The following is a 17,827-nucleotide window of genomic DNA, read 5'->3' on the forward strand; positions in this document are numbered from 1 at the left end:
TTAAAAATTCTTAAGGTAAGCTCTAAAATTATATGTGTATTCAATGACCCCCCCTAACTCTAAATTTATAGTATTAATTGTACTCCTACTACCTTTATAGGTGAAATTTTTTGTTCCTTCCCTGTAAATTCACATAGATTGTGAGTTGTTACATGCTTTAATATAAAATGACTAAAAAATACGTTCTCTTTAAGGTATGTGTCTTTATTAATAATTTGGAGCGTTTCAAAAAAAAAAAAAAAAATTTTGGAGCAGTATAAATAATTTTATGGATAGCCACTTGGTACGTTTGGTGAAGACACGAATTTTAATAATTGTTCATCAATTTTCCAAATGTATAGGAGCTATCAATGAAGGAACAGATGGATCGATGGTGGGTTGGCCCGAGGCAAAGGAATTGTCTTTTGCATGCATGTGATGTGGTTGCACTTGCACATTGATGACTGATCTCTCTCTCTCTCTCTCTCCATCAATTAATTTTACAACTACACTCCTCCCCCATATTGTACCTTGCTAGGGTACTTTCCTTTCAAACTTACGAAGTCTCTCACTTGCTTTTGGACCTATAATCTTTTGCCCTTTTTTGGGTTCTTGGGAAGGTAGTTAATTCGGTTGTTGGTGTAGTTGGTCTCTAGCTAACAAGGCTTTGAGTCCGAATATAGCGAAGAAGAAGAAATTCAGGTACGTATTACGTAGTACTTATGCCTTGGCCTTTGTGAAGAAGAAGAAGACGAAAGGAAAGGCACAACACAATTAAATTCAGTACAAATTTATTGTAGTGTAGTGATGGTGTTGGGCCGTTGGGGGAGTGCTTTTAAAACAAAGAAAGTTCCTTAGATATGTATATGTATTATATGATGCCAATTTGCTTGCTTGAGAAACTTGGAAAACCTTTTTACGATGAGATTGCGTAAAAGTCGAAACAGGTATGCAAGAGTTTCATTAATCAAAGTAATAAGGATTATTCATGTTTTGGTAAAATGGTCCCTACGGTTCAACCAATGGGTTTGATAAAGACCCGGCATGGTTTTTTAATTATTGCAGGCATGCCAACTTCTGCACACTACTTATTATCATAGAAGAAAGAAGATCATTATTGTTTTAGGTCAGACTTATTGAGAGTTTATTTTCTAATTTTTCAGTCGCATGAATGGGAATTGACCTAACACAGAAAAAAAAAAAAAAATGTTGTTTGACATCTGCTTTTATTCTCTTGATTATTAAATGGACTTACCTTATAATCTTATTTATTTAAGAAATAAGTAAAGAAAAATACTAAAAGTATTACAAGTTTTACTGCATAAGACTTGCAAACTAATGTGGCAATGAATGTAATTGGTGGACTTTAATCACATCATAATTGAATATTTGAGTTGTTTCTTTATAGCGAGTGACACATCAATCTGTAAGTCTTTAATGTAATAAAAATTGTAGTATCTGTAGCACTATGCAAAGATAAATTAGGTTTTATAGTGGTCAATGGTCATGTCTTTCTCTAGCAACTTACCATTTTCTAATACAATTTTTTTTTTTACACGAAATTTTTACCTTTCAAGCATTGGTAATATGATATATTGTGATTGATATATAATAAAAATTATATCAATTATAGGATTACGAAAAAATATTACCACTATATTTCTAGTATTACTCTTTTTGAAAACCTTCAACTCGACAATTGATAGGATATTTGCTTTTTTGGTATGAAAACGTGGAGGCATATGAAATTATGAATACATTTATGAACTTTTTCTAGAATGAATATGACATCCTCCATGCAATGCAACCATTGTGTGAACTCTATAACTAGTCATGGGCTGCAGGGGGCTGAGCAATTACTCCTATGATTTTACGCAGTAGAAATGCCTCCTTTAAAATCATAGTGCACCCATTCTAAAAAGTTGATTATGGCAAAATAATTTATAATAAATAATTAGAAAAAGGGTAAAATACAAAAACTAGTTTTGAGATTTTGGCTAATACCAGGTACTACCAAAATTTTTCAAAAATATCCAACTTGCTCCGTAAGCACTAATGTCTTTTAATTAACACCGTACGAAAAATTTTCTATTCCCCTTGCTACTTTGTCCATCTTTGGATGTTATTTATTTACCATTGATTATCCAAACACTCATTATTTGTGCCTATAATTTTTATAACACATAATCGCTATGAGGTCTGTATAGTCAAAACAAGCCGTTAGATTTTCTTCCTCACTTTAAGCAAATAAGCTAACAAAATATGCACTTGATTGACATGATTTATATATATATATATGTGTGTGTGTGTGTGTGTGTGTGTATATATATATATATATATATTTTTTTTTTTTATCATGATAGATACCAAGGTACCGACATAGATGATTGGTCCAGTGAAAAATACTCACCTCAGTACGTAAGATTTTCAATACTCAACTCAGAATAAAGTAATCTGTATCATTACTTTTTAAGATTTTCATGACAAATCATCTGTGGATGTTCCCCATCCTCTTTATATTTATTTATTAATTTTTTGGGCTAAGAAAGTTCATGATAAACTTAAAATCAATATTGCTTGCTCCAGCATATAACAAGATCTGAGAAGATGTATGTCGGAGAAAACAACAATTTCCATGATGGACTTAGGTTCCAATAGCCAGCAATGAGTTACCCACTTTGCTGACATTGTCCCCTTCTTTTGACAAAACTGGCTTAAACTTCCATGTTCTCCCTGTCCATTTATTTCCAATGTTGGACTAAATTCGAGAAAATCCATCACTCAGACTCAGGTAGGCTTTTGCAGCAAAATGGTGGTTTTGGGTGTATCAATGTGAAAGAACCTCCCATGTTGGTGTCATCGATAATTCATCTTATCTGCACAATATGTGTGCCACAATAATTGTTCTAATTAATACTGACCCCCCAAAGATTTCCAATCAGCTGGTGGGTGAAATTGACGATGATCAAAGCCACGTTTGTTTGTTTGTTTATTTTATATTATTTTATGAGTGTTGCAACATTCCCGTGTGTATGGTAATGTTAGTTTTGTAGTAAAGTTGCATATTGAATAATAACTATATGAACTGGTGGTTAATGTGATATAATTAGACACAAAAATAGTAGTTTTAAGCTTTTGGATTAAATAATATCACAACATGTTATATGAATCTCATACAAAGAAACTTCTTAAGATGTTAATGTCTAATATTTTTCATGAACTTTTTATTTATTTATAATAATTCAATAATTAGGGATTGGGAGATTCAAACTCTGAATATTTTTATTAGAAACACCAAGAGATATCAAATAGTTGAATGACAAAACTCTTGCCTCATTTTCACAAACTTATTACTATCTCAACAGTATTCATGAAGTCACATTCATAAAAGATACCCTCAAATTTTGGCAAAGACAGATGATATGTATCAAGAGTTTATTTTATATATGAGGATCACATGGAGGAAAGGATCATAGATAAGGATTGGTTTGGATGGATGTTAACTGACATAACTAAATATTTGGTGGGGAGCACATATAGTTATCCCCTTTGCCAAGTTATCTCCCACTCGCTTGTGGTTATGTTTATCTTTCTTCTCCCCCACATGCACTTTCGCCCCCCACATCCGAACGCAGCTTTATCTCCCTCTCCCTCTCATACTAATTATGTGACATGACATAGCATGTGAAAGAATCCCCCAGTGCCCCTTTCAAACACTTATTAGATGCTTTCCTTTAAAGAACTAAATTACATCCCATATGGGGTTACAGTTTTGTAAAAATAAACATTGGATTATAGAAAATAATCATATAACTAAATTAGCATCAAATAATTTAGATTGAGACTTCCTAATTGTGAATAAGAGCACAAGACAAGAAACGACACATATCCATTTTAAGAACACATATAAGTATCGTATCCCCCTCCGGTTGTCAAAACCACCCGAGGGTAGCTAAATCCAACAATCAAATCTGTGTAAAAAGCATGGCTCCAAATTCCAAAATCAGGTCAAGAGAAAAATGTCATTTATCAAGTTTAAAGAATGAAGACTCAAAACCCTTTCCATTCTCAGCTTGCTAGTCACTTTGGCTAATTAAAAGTGGACCTATATGTCCAACAATCAAGCCTCGATTGATGGCATTAGATTTTCCAACATACCACTTTATCTCCACGATTCTCTAACAATCATGTGGGCAATACGGTGGTTGGGGAATGAGAGGCACCAAACTTTAAAATTTCAAAGTCATCTACCAATTAATGGGAAAAAAAAAATTCAAAGTCAGCAAAGGAGGCAGGTACCACAGGATTCCTACCCTACCAAATAAAAATGATGTTAGTTACGCATATCACGTAGTTTTCCATAAATCTTAGTCGCTCAATCCACACAACATGTGGTTTTTAGTCCTTAGACTTTAGTTTATGGGGTACGGCACTACGGCAATTCAAATTTACATATGAAATTTGCAATAAAAAATTAGAAGATTTGACTGTGTAAGAGTCGTTATCATTAATATTATGCTAATTGAAACTCATGAATTTACAAAGTTTAATTATGTATTATACAGTCAACGTCAAGAATGATAAAGGTTGGTATATAGCACAAGTCAGTATTAATTTTTATTATAAATAAATACCAATAACCTCGTTATTAATTAGTTTTAGTTTAGTTCACGTAGGCTGCCAGAATTCTCAAACTAGGAAAAAGATGTATCAACTGTCAAGCCTAACAAAGTTCAAATGGATTTTATAGACTTAAATTTTTTCATTTTACATCTTTAAGTGGTAGATGCTAGGCATTTTTTTTTAAAGAAAATTAAATCACTACAAAACACACGGGCTATAACCACTTTTTTTTAGACCACGTTTACAAAAAAATGCGGCTTGTAGTTAACTTATAGTCTCGTTTTTAAGAAAAACAGTTTAAATTACTGACCTATTACTGCATTTATAAAACGTGGCTATAAGTTAAATCTATAACCGCGTTTATAAACCTTCATATTCACTGAATTAGGATGTTTCAGTCAACTTATTTTTTGGTTATATATTGTTTTCAAAGCCCCATTTTTTAAAGTACAATTTATGTTTATTGATCAATTTTATTATTATTTTTAAATAGGTATGGGGAGATTTAAATTGACGTTCTTCACCTGAGTGTAAACCAATAAAATTAAGTTCATTTTAAATATATATATATATATATATATATATATAAAACTAATTGCATAGGGTCAAGGGCCAATGGGCCATGGATACTTAATAATTCTATAAATGAGTGCATGGAGTCACGGACGAGTTAATGTAGCATTTTATGGTTGATCTTTTATTAAGTTTCACTACTTGTTTGTCATTAGAATCCAAATTTTATGTTGAGAATATACTAGCCAAGTTATTGTATTAAATGCTCCCTTTGGTGTAGTAAAGTGACCTCTCTAGCCAAAATTGTCGTAGTAAAGTGACCGGTTGCCTCGGAATTTGGAAAACAATTTTCTAAATTGTGACTTTGACATGAAGGGAGATCTGTGAAAAAACAAATGTTTGCTTGCTCTAAACCATTACGTTGAGCGTCAGAGATGCCATTGCATAATAATTCAAAACCATAAACAGTAAACAATGGTAGCCAACAAGTTAATATAAAGATTAAGATAAGACAGTAGGAAGAGAACAACAGCAAATTGGTCCCGTAAGAATGATATTTGGAATGCTTTAGCCTTACTAATGGCCAAATAGAAACATTCCTAAAGAATAGGTACATAACCGTATCAAACACCTTTTAATATACATACTTTCTTTCAATATTATAACTTATGAGACACTAAAAGAGGAAAATTTTGCAATATGTATAGGTCAACGGGTAGGATTTGAATTAAATCATACACAAAACATGAACAATCATCTTAAGCATATAAAAATGAATATATCTAACATTATTTTCAGCTATCCATGGACTTCCACATACTATAATAGTTCTTTACTATATTAACAAACGACATAACTACAATCATAAGTCATGTTAACTATTATGTATATATATATATTGGAGAAAATAGAGTATTTACACATCTTTGAGTATTTGACTATTTTTTCGTGTGTATGTAGTCTTCTTGTCCCACACACATTAGGTTATTATAAGGAAAAATTCCTTCAAAATGGCCTCAAGATACTGGCAAAATGTTTTGAACCTAAGATCTTATGGATATCATAAAATCTTAGGAACTACTAAATTGAAAATATTTCGAATTAAGTTAGAAAGTGTAGTTTGTAACTAAGGAAATTATTTATAAATGCTTTCGGAGGATAACACAATGCTTGTTCCTTGTTTTATCCATAAAATAAATCCCTTCCCCACTTTGATGATAAAGGCTTAGAACCTAATCCTTCTCTTAAACAGGGGAGACAACATTGTAAATTGGAAATAGGAAATTGTTCCAAATTGTTATGGTTCATAGATTTTACTAAATCCCAGAGGTAAAATAATATCAAATTTAATTTGGGACAGAAGTTGCTCAAGGACAACTAGGTTTTGATCTTGCTCTCTAATGATTTCCTATTTAAAACCAACATTTCTTGAACAAATTGAGTGGAGAAAGTTGTTGCATCAATATTGCGCTAAGAACAAACCTTCTTGAACCTAAACATTTATAAATTCCTCTCCCTAGGGTGTTCTATTTGTAAGATATCTTTCAGAGTTCTCTTCTAGAGATTCTCGTTAAGCCTAAACCACAGCATGTGTTCTTGAACAATGGGTTGCTGTTGATTTTTGGAGTTTCAAATTACCAATAAGATTTGTTCGTGGAGGAGATTTGCGTAGAAGAATTCTAGGGGTTCTAAACCCATTGTGGTGGGAAGGCAAATAAGACATTTTCTGAAGTTACAATAGAGAGTCCAGTTTTACAAAGATTTTGCAAGTAGACTGTTGTAATTGTTTCTTCTAGTGAATATTTTACAGATTGAATACCTAGAGTAGTTTTTCTATTGAATTTTTTTTTCATTGGTTTTCTACTTCATTATCAAATCTATGTTCTTTTTACTACTTTCACTGTTATTGTTTTTAGATTTGGTATTATAACTGTGGTTAAGATATTCATTTGCACTGTCTATATTAAATAATTAGTTCAATTAATCCAAGTAATCTTTGCATAAATATTGGGATATAAATAAGTTTTTATTTTTTTATTTTTAAGTGGTATCAAAGTATTGAGAATACACATGGGTCTAAATTTGGATTTTTTCACATACCATCATCATATGAAAGCAGAAAATTGCTAGTAAACATACTATGAAATTAGTAAACACCATACTTAAGGTTTGTTTGGGATCCAATTATTTTGTTGAAACCGAAAACATTTTGCTTAAAGTACAGTGAGACCCAAGAATAGTACCAAAAAATGTAATAGAATCTATGAATAGTAGCAAAAATAAACTGAATAGTAAAATAAGTTGGTTTTTTAATTTTTGCCAAACACACCCTTGATATAATTAAGGGAAAAGAATTACAAAGTTGTGGCCTGTGGGGGTGCTTTTTTTTTTGCTGAATGTGGGGGTGATTTATTTGTTGGCCTTGTGACTTGATTATTAATGATTATCCTCAGAGAAAAATGTTGCTCCTACTCAGCACAATAAGCTGCTTCATTTATTTAAAACCCCTAACCACCAAAACTCTTGAGGCAAAACCCACAGAGCCAGACATGGAAGTGGACCAGGGATTTTTTTTTTCCTTTTCTGTGTTTTTGACTTGGGGAAAGTATGAATCAAGAAGAAATGATTAATAATCACATGGTTGCTACTACTTGTAAGGAGCACACTCTAATCAGAGGCAATCATGAACCAGGACTCAGCCTGGCCCCGTGTGCATCACACCATTACACCTACCTAGTGGGCCAGTCTGTGCGTGATATGATTGGTCCACGTGTGTTACCTTGTTCATAATAGAAGTCATTCTTTCTGCAAATGACTCAAGCTTGAAGAGCACATGGATGTGAGTTTGACAAACCTCACAAGTCACAAGCTTGCAGTAAGAGTCACGCAGTCGGCAGTCAAGATTGGCCGATCAGAATCATTTGCACATGAGCCCTACCTTATTTCACAAGCCAATTTTATTCCTACCTTTTCAAGTTCTTGTGCATTGTCCCTCAATTTTTGGACATGGGTAAGTGGGGGTGTTTCAAGTGAAAACCAAGTTTGTAATCCATCTTTTTGTGCATCTCTTAGAGGGGAAAAGGTTTTAATTTTGCTTACGACCTTAGGAGTGAATTTTAGTTAACTAATAAAAATTATTATCTTTGAATAAAGTAATTAGGATTGAATCTCACATTTAATGAAAGAAGAAATTTATTGATGTCTTTGTGCGATAATAACGAGCAATTTTCATAAATCACATGTTATTACTTAAATATTATCATTTCTATAATAAGATAAAGTATATGCACTTAATCCTTAATTTAGGGAGGCGAATAGGTGTGCTGATAGATTAGTTAGGTTGGGGGCTGATTTGCATTCAGACCACCTTATTTTGTACAATCCACTGCCAGTGGTGGAAGACCTCCTGACTGGTGATAAAACTAGCCATTTTTGTAATAGACTTGTGGTGCCTTAGTTGTATAATACTTGCATGGTTTACCAAAAAAAAAAAAAAAGCCTATCACTTTTAAAATCAATTTAAATGAAAGATCAATCAAATAATAAATTTGTGTACTTGTCATACCAGTTTTGCAGTGAATTCTTTTGGGCACTCAAAGGGTCAAGTGTTGGACAACTTAAATAAGTAGTAGGGGACAACTTAAATAAGTAGTAGGTTCATAGCTTACAAATTAATCAATCATCAATCATCAATCATTAATATATATAAAAGCAGAAACCTCATGTGAGAGAGCATGAGATTCTGCCATGTGACGCATTCTATGAAGAGAATTGAAATACTCTTAAGCCATATTAGAGATAAGAATAAATTTAAAAATAAGGACTCTTTATTTCTTTTGGTTCAATGTTTAAAGACTAGTTTTTATTACATTTTTTATTCAATGTTTTAAGACTACTATTTGTTTCATTTGGTTCAATATTTCAAGACTTTTCCTCTTTCTCACACACAAAAAACTCTTTGCATTTCCATTCACCATTTTAACTTCTACTACTCATTTATATACACATGCCCACAACTCTTGACTTTATGCTATTCCATCTCAAATACACTAAGACAAAAAACGATACAATTTACCTTCAACCTTTCAACGATACCTACATAACTCCAACATTGCAGTACTATTTGATTCTAACACGTATGGGTAGGTTTTGACCAAGGAAAGGGGCTTGGGTTTTTATTTAGTAACGGTAACTTACAGTTTTGATGTTATAGTCGAACATTATGGATTTTGTGAAGGTTGTGATTCATTTTGAGTCTTTGGATGTTTGGGATTTTGGTTTGGGAAAGTCATAAATATATTTTGTTTTAGGACTAAAGAAAAATAAAAAGAAAAAGAAAAATTCTAATTGATTATTTATGAAGTTAGCTATTTTTTTTATTTTGTGTTAGAACTCATAATTTGTAGGTTTCTTTGTAGGTTTTTTACTGCTATTTTGTGTAGTATGAGCTATAGTGATAAAAAAAATAAAAAATAAAAATAAAAATCGATGATGATTTTAAAGAATTTTCTGCTTTTTTTAAAGGATATGAAATCTCAACTAAAGACAATTAAATTTTGATAAAAATCTTATTTTATGCTTTAAATTCTTCCCTAAAGATTTCAAAATCATTTAATCAGTTTAAAAAATAAAATATATTTTTAACGATAAATATATAATCTGTTATAGTCTTATAGTGTTATAAATTTTTTTAAAAATAAAATATGAATTAAGAAAATCAAGTTTCAAAGTATTCAACAATATTGTGGGCAAACATAAATATTATACAACAAAAAAAAGTATTACATGTAGGTCTTAATATATATAAAAATGATTTCAAATGAAATTGTAAAGTAGGTAGCATGCTAATTTAGGGCTTTTTATATGATATCAAACAACTTGATTGAAGGCCATTGTATTCACCTAAATAAGTTAATTTTCCCAATTTAGGGCTTTTTTTTTGGGGATAAATATTGTATACAACTATACGTAGAGTTTCTTGCAATCATACATGTTTTTCCTTAGTGGAAATATAGGAGTCTATTTTTAAAAACCACAAAATAAAAAAGGAGAGTGACCAAAAAAGAAATCATCAGTTTTTTAATTCCTTTTCTAATCTCTTCTGAAAAGTTCTACATTTTGTACAAATGGTCTTTTTGTCTACTTACTTTGTTTGATTTCATATTTGCCTAACTTCTTGGTCTTTCAGTTCAACTTTAATACACTAATTTTTAATCTCTACTACAATGACAACAGACTTTCTAGAATACAACTTCACACCAACAATGAGCTTAAAATATATATTCGAATTTGAATTTTGCTTCAACAAAATTTCTGGCACAAAATCCAAATCTCTCTACTTTCCATGCATATTATTAGTACGGTTTGTTGACAAAACAAATAAAGTTCCTAGTAAAGAAAGAAGACAAATATAAAAGGATGATTATCATCTTTGTAAGATGGGAAGAGCATCCAATGTATCCACCATTGATAAACTAGTATTAGATGGAGAGACTATTGTCAAGCCCATCTTAAAAGAAAGTTAGGCTAAAATGATTGGAATAACATGCATGCATGTTGCGTTAAAGTAGAGAGATGAATTGTCTTATACATTCAACATTTACATCATTTCTTCCACCGTCCCAAATAAGGTAAGAAGAATGCTACATATATCCAATATGATAGGGTAAAACTTAAGTACATTCATTTTATCTTAAGTATCCCAATTAGATTCTAAAAAATATTCAATTAAATTTAACAAGGTAATTTTATTAATCAATTCAATACATATTTCTATAAAGAAAAATACACTCAATTATGTGCTTTATTAGTCACTATAATTACAATTTCTGTTAACGAGTTTTTTAAGGGAATAAATTAAGATGCATTTTTTTTTATACTCTATTAAATAATAATTTTATATGTTTTTTAAAATAAAATCAAAATTTGTGCACACACAAACTCGCACATAAACGATCACAATAAATTTGTGCATATGTTACAACTTAATTAAATACTTATTATTTTTAACTTTACTTGTTAATAGATTCCTATAATTATAAGGTTGAATTCAAGTTTTGCGAGATGTGGCTATCAAAAAAAAAAAAAAAAAATGTTTTGCGAGATGTGCCTTGTCCAAAGGGTTAGGCTTTACCGCTTTAGGGTAGGGGGTGTTGTTGGAGATGGGATTGTGTGCATGCGCGTGTGGCTCGAGATTGTGTGTATGTGCCCCACTTAACAGTTAAAATCCGGCGGGATATAGGGACCGATGATCACGGGGCTTACGTGGGTCCCATCACTCACGTTGGATGCTAGGTCTATCAGTGTCACCTAGGCTTGATTTGCCCTACATTACAGCTTTAGTTCTCTGGGTCCCATCTACCTCTTATGTTGTAGTAGTGGGAACTAGATTGCATACATCTCATAACCCATTAAACCTCAATCTTTGCTTTATGGGACCCAATTTGATGTCCTCAAATCACAGCCGCACATCACGCCTCATCTTCCGATTGACGCAAAGCTTAGCCAAACCCGTTATTCTTCTCTTATCTCTTTTAAGTCTTTTTGTTAACAAAGTACTAAATCGTACAATTTTATTTTTTAAAGTAGACTCTTTCCTCATATTGCCATTGTTTATCCTTTGTGATGTCAAATTGCCATGTACAGTAGCCCTCAAGGGTATTTAAGTCCAAAAAGGAAAAAGTGTAAAGTAATAGCGTTAAGACCTATGAATATTCCTTAAAGGTTAATTTAATTGTTTTCTCCTCTTTTTTAAAAAATATTTAATTTGCTGTTTTTTTTTTTTTTTTTTTTGTGGTTACGTGTGACAAATCATGTGCCGCCACAAAAGACAAAAATAGAAGGAGTATTAGGTGTTGAAACAAGGAAAATCAAGCAACCTATAAATGAATTTTTGCTTAAATAAACGGGAAAAAAGAGAGAGAGAGAATGCTCTTCCACTTGCTTCATCAGCTTGCCAAACACAGCGCATCAAGAGGGAGAAATCATCATATTAATAAGTTTAGGTCTAACATTTTTCACAATTTTTTAAATAATTGATATAATTTATTGTAATTAATGTCTAAAAGTTTCGTCAAAAAAAAAAAAAAAAGTCTAAAAGTCATGTTAGTAATAGATTCATTTAAAATTAAGTTGCTAAAATTGCACATTAGCTTGTTAGAAAGTAAAATAATAATAATAATGAAAAAAAAAACACTATCATTTGCATTGCTCGTATCCAATAGTCACTCTCTAATCTTAAATAGGTGGACCCCAGCATATCCGTACAAAACTCAACACAATTGGAGTGTAGATATACGTGCGATAGATTGAGAGTGGGGATTACACAAGACAAGCACCTTTTTCTTTTTCTTTTTTTTGGTAAGACACAAAAATTCTTTTGTTCTACGCAGAAGAACATGCATGATTAAATTTATTATGGATTTGCTATTATAAAAAAAATAAATAAATAAAAAGTGTTTTGTTTACCCAAGAAAGAAAAGAAAATAATGGGTATTTTGTTTTTTCAAAATTACAAAAAGTACCCCTATAGTGTCTCCCTGGCTCCATAAAAGTAGCCACAACCCACCCCATAATCTTTCATCCCCAAAAACTCTCTCACACGCTCTCTTTTCTCTTTCTCAGTTTATTTTGTAGTTTTAGTGAAAAATGGCTGTAGTGAATGTGAATGTGGTGTGCATTGTCTCTCTTATCTCATTAATGTGGATGGCTGAAGCTAGAATCCCTGGGGTTTACAGTGGGGGTGCATGGCAAAGTGCTCATGCTACCTTCTATGGAGGATCTGATGCCTCTGGCACTATGGGTTCGTTAATTAACTACCTTCTTTATTCATTCATTTCCATTCTGTAAAAATCACAACTCTCTGAACAAAATGTGAACCATTTTTCACTACATTATTTCATATTCTAGCAAACACAAAACAGAGTCCCCTGTTTTTCTACTCTGTTTTGACCAATCAGCACTATTTTTATCTTACATTTGGGCTTGTTCTGTTTCTGGGGTGGGCATGCAAAGTTCACATTTTGCTTTTTAGTTCTTGCATTTTTTTTTTTTTTTTTACTTTACAAATAATACTACTAGAAAATCGACGTAGAAATACTGAAATATACATTATTGCCTGCTTTATCAGGGAAACATTGAGGACCCACTTGGAAAATTAGTATTAAATTTTAAAATGTTTAGTCATTGTCAGCATACTCAACTCAATTACAACATTATTAATGTTACTAAAAATACTTTCTTTGAGGTAAAATTTTCTTAATCCAATTAACAAGTGTGTGTACCTATCAATGTGACTCTGTACTGTAGGTGGGGCATGTGGATATGGGAACCTGTACAGCCAAGGGTATGGAGTGAACACTGCAGCACTAAGCACAGCACTGTTCAACAATGGGCTGAGCTGCGGAGCGTGCTTTGAGATAAAGTGTGCAAATGACCCAAACTGGTGCCACTCAGGAAGCCCATCAATCCTTATTACAGCCACTAACTTTTGCCCACCAAACTATGCACTCCCAAACGACAATGGTGGGTGGTGTAACCCTCCTCGTCCTCACTTTGACCTTGCCATGCCTATGTTCCTCAAGATTGCCGAATACCGTGCCGGAATTGTCCCTGTTTCCTTCCGCCGGTTAGTTTTTTTTTACTTTTCACTTCTTTTAAGTTTTTTAACTCTTGAAATTTTTTTTTTTGTTTATAACCTTTTGGTAACTAAGTTTGAGTAAGGTATTTTGAGTGTTTTTTATATATGTGGAGGTGAAAAAATATGTTGAAATGTGTGTAAGTGTGTTTAAAATGTGAAAAATGTGTGTTAAGTAAGGTTATCAAACGGACAAAGTTTCACTTTTTTTTTTTTTTTTTTTTTTAAACTAGCCCAAAAAACATGAATTTTAAAATTTAGGCTAGAGGGGATTGCTTTGAGAAGTAAAAATTATATTTTATATTAAGTGGTTGTAAATGTTTTATATATAAAAATATTAATTTATTTCTTATGTCATATATGACATAAAAATGTGATCATGCAAACTCGTGCCTAACTATCATTAACAACCTTATTAATGAGTGATAAAAGCGTAATATAACTTCCAATATATGTATTATTCATTGCCGTGACATGCAAGGCTAGCGAGTCAATTTTGTTTTGTTTTTGTTTTTGTTTTTTTTTTGCTTTCCCTAACTAATCCCATATGTTCCACTTTGTTGAATTGTCTTTAAAAGCGAAAAAGGCTGTTCATTTAAGGCTACCAACTAAAGTGTTAACTACCATCTTCTTTTAGCAGAGTAAAGAGAAGGGCCAATTGAATTGGCCCTTTAATTCTGTATGGTGGTGGATGATGTTATAGTGGCATCTGGGTCAGGCATCCATGGTCCATAGGGTTGGGTATTGGTAGGATCTTTATTGCTTTTGTCAGATCTTTGATGATGAGCTTTTTGTTCATAAACTTATCTAACAAAATACATAAAGCGTTTTCCAAATAATCATATTACAAAAACATAAATATATCTGATTATATAGGATAACAGTTCAATAAACACCATATTTTAAGTTTGAAGTAAAAAGTTGATGCGGTAATATTTTAAGTTTGAAGTAAAAAGTGTGGTTTGATATTAATATATCAAGTTTTAAGTAAAAGATTGATGTAATAATTTTTTATTGGATAACGTAAAATATGAATTTTACACTCATTTTTACCATATTTGGAATCTTTCCAAATATACATACTTGTTTTCTAATTGTGCTCACTTGCTTAGTTCTATAGCCATTTATTTCCATCCGCATTGTTTAGCTTATTTGGGCCTTTGGACCCTTTTTGGTCACTTTCGCGGTTTGTTCTTACCTCTTTGGTCCCTAACATGAAAGATACGGAAAGCTAGTTTGATTATTTCATTTTCCAACTCCTTTTGTCTTTTTTAGAGAGTTTTTGACTTATGACGTTTACTTTCAACTTATGTTTTAATACAAGTTTCCAATTAAATTACTAATTTCTTCTTCAAACTCGTGTAAAATTAATTGTCTATTAACTATGCTATCAATAATTGAGAAACCAATTGAACTTGAACCCGAGGACCACATTTATATTTTAACCTAATTAAGCCTTACTTTCTCGTACAACTTCAAACATGTGTTCTTAAGACATGCACCATGCATGGTGACACATGCTAGAGTCATGGGGTGCGAAAATTACTCTTTTGAATAACGAATTGACACATCGATCATCAACTTGTCACAAAATTATGATTTGTCCGAGTTGCTGATGTTGACTGATATTTTAAAATAAATATCAAGGACGAAAACAATAGTCGAATTTGATTCGATATCTCTATGATAGCAAAAAAGAAAAAAGAAAAAAGATAACACAAATACGTTGTCGTTTTATTGACATGATATGGAGCCCACTTTTCAGCACTTGTCTGCTACAACCATCCAAAACATGCCACGTGTCTTTTCCCTTGATTAATGTGCTTGATCTATTCCATGAAGATCTGGACCGTCCATACTTTTATGACCGTAAATCACGGTCCTTGCTCCACGCAAAAGAAACTCTTTTTCTTATCAAATGACGGAAATGGCCTGACAGTTTATGAATTATTTACGCAGGGTGCCATGCCGCAAGCACGGAGGGATCAGATTCACAATCAACGGCTTCCGTTACTTCAACCTGGTTTTGATCTCCAACGTCGCGGGTGCAGGAGATATCGTGCGCGTGAGCGTGAAAGGCACAAAGACTGGTTGGATGAGCATGAGTCGCAACTGGGGTCAAAACTGGCAGTCAAACGCAGTTTTTGTTGGTCAGTCATTGTCCTTCAGGGTCACAGGCAGTGACAGACGCACCTCTACTTCATGGAACATAGTCCCAGCTAATTGGCAATTCGGTCAAACTTTTACCGGCAAGAATTTTAGGGTCTAATGAAAATTTATATTTTGAGAAAAAAAAAAAAAAAAAAGTCAACATTTTAGAATTCCCGCCATAACCTATTTCCAATTTGACCCTTCTTGGCGCCTGCTTCTAGATATTGGTATTTTTTTGACTTGGGGTATTGGGTTATGAGAAAAGTGTTGGACTAAATTAAAGTAAAAGTGTGAAATTGAAGATGGTTTTGGTAGGGGGGGAAAAAGTGAGTCTTTTAAAAAAAATATTTTTGACTTTATTGATGGGGTTTGTTTTTTTTTTGGTGGGGGCCTGTGGGGTGTGAGTGAGTGAATGGGGTTGTGCAATTGTAATGTAATTGTGTATGTTCAAAAAACAAATGAGAAACTCTGTAGGGGAAAGCTGAAGCGGTTGCACAAGAATGTAGCCCGCAGCTTATGATATTTAGTAATTATATAGGATGATCATAATGTTATTCGAGAAGTGTATTTGTAGTAGTAATTTTTACAGATTTGAATTGGAAAGTATTTTGGTTTGCTACAATGTGCTACTATTGTTACGCAGTTTTTACTTTTTGCTACTTGTGCCATCAATTGTGCTTCCAAGTTGTTGATATGGATATGTTTACACTGCATAGGAAACAAAAGAAAGAGACTGCCTGAGAGAGTTAGAGCATTCACATCATTGATGCTAAAAGTTTTAGAGTATCCACGACCGGTTTTTATATCTCATCTTATTTTACCATCCTAAAAAGTTATTTTATCAATTATACCATACAATTTTATAATACACCCAACATCTCAACTTTTATTTTCTTATTCTACTCGTTAAAATAATATTTCTACACAATAAAATACACTTTATCATTAAAATAATATTTTCATATTCTACTTTATCATTAAAATAATATTTTCCTATTCTACTTTATCATTAAAATACATTTTTTTTTGGATGGCATAGCGCTACAGTGCAATCTCATAGTGAGATTGCACTGTAGCGCTATGCCAAAAAAATTTGGCCAGTCCCAAGTATAGCCATCCAGTTGTTGGAGCAATTTGGGCCCAAATGCCAAATGAAATTTACAATTTGGCATTTGAGAAGCCCGCTGCTGATGCTCTTAGCTTTTAGCAACTAGAAAAGCTACTTTATCAATTTTAAATAACTATTTTACAACTCATCTAACCTTCTATCTCTTATTTTTCACATAAAAGTTAAATATTATTCATTTATTTATTACTCTCTCTCTCTCTCTCTCTCTCTCTCTCAAACAAATACCTAGCCACCACCAATCAAAACACACCCACTAGCCATCACACAAACTAAAACCCATCCACTTGCCACCACCGCAAATCCTAGCCCAAAATCAACCCAACCAAAAAACAACAACCTAATCACTATCATGATCACAACCCAACCACCACCACCCTGTGGCCATAAGCCAAAATCAAACCAAACACCACCACAAAATCCCACATTTCAAACCCAAACTCAAATCTCCAATCCCTAACAAAATCAACCAATAACCAAACAAATAGGAAAAGAGAGGGATTTAGATAAACATATGAAATCAAAAGAGAAAGAGAAGGATAAGAACTTAGTACACGAGTCTTGGTGGCGGTGGCATTGTTGCATGTCACCACTATCAGTGGTAGCCCTCTCATAAGATTCAGCCATGGGTCTTAGGCCTCTTGGTTAAGTTGAGAGAGAGAGAGAGAGAGAGAGAGAGAGAGAGAGAGAGAGAGAGAGAGAATAAAAATTTTACTTTAGCACTACCAATGTAGCGTGCTTTTTAGTGTTTTAGCTATTTTAGCACTATCAATGTGAATGCTCTAATTAATCTAATTAGT

At 32.6% G+C, this 17,827-nt stretch overlaps 1 protein-coding gene across 1 annotated transcript; it reads left to right on the forward strand.

Annotated features, from left to right (window-relative positions):
- Window positions 1-12,695: 12,695 nt before the first annotated feature.
- Window positions 12,696-16,525, forward strand: LOC115986781 (expansin-A4). The gene is made up of 3 exons (XM_031110085.1): window positions 12,696-12,916; window positions 13,423-13,741; window positions 15,710-16,525. Exons 1-3 carry the CDS (start codon window positions 12,763-12,765, stop codon window positions 16,017-16,019), a joined length of 783 nt encoding a protein of 260 aa, XP_030965945.1. The 5' UTR covers window positions 12,696-12,762; the 3' UTR covers window positions 16,020-16,525.
- The last annotated feature ends 1,302 nt before the right edge of the window (window positions 16,526-17,827 follow it).

This window comes from Quercus lobata, chromosome 1 (genome assembly GCF_001633185.2).
Source record: "Quercus lobata isolate SW786 chromosome 1, ValleyOak3.0 Primary Assembly, whole genome shotgun sequence".
NCBI lineage: Eukaryota > Viridiplantae > Streptophyta > Magnoliopsida > Fagales > Fagaceae > Quercus > Quercus lobata.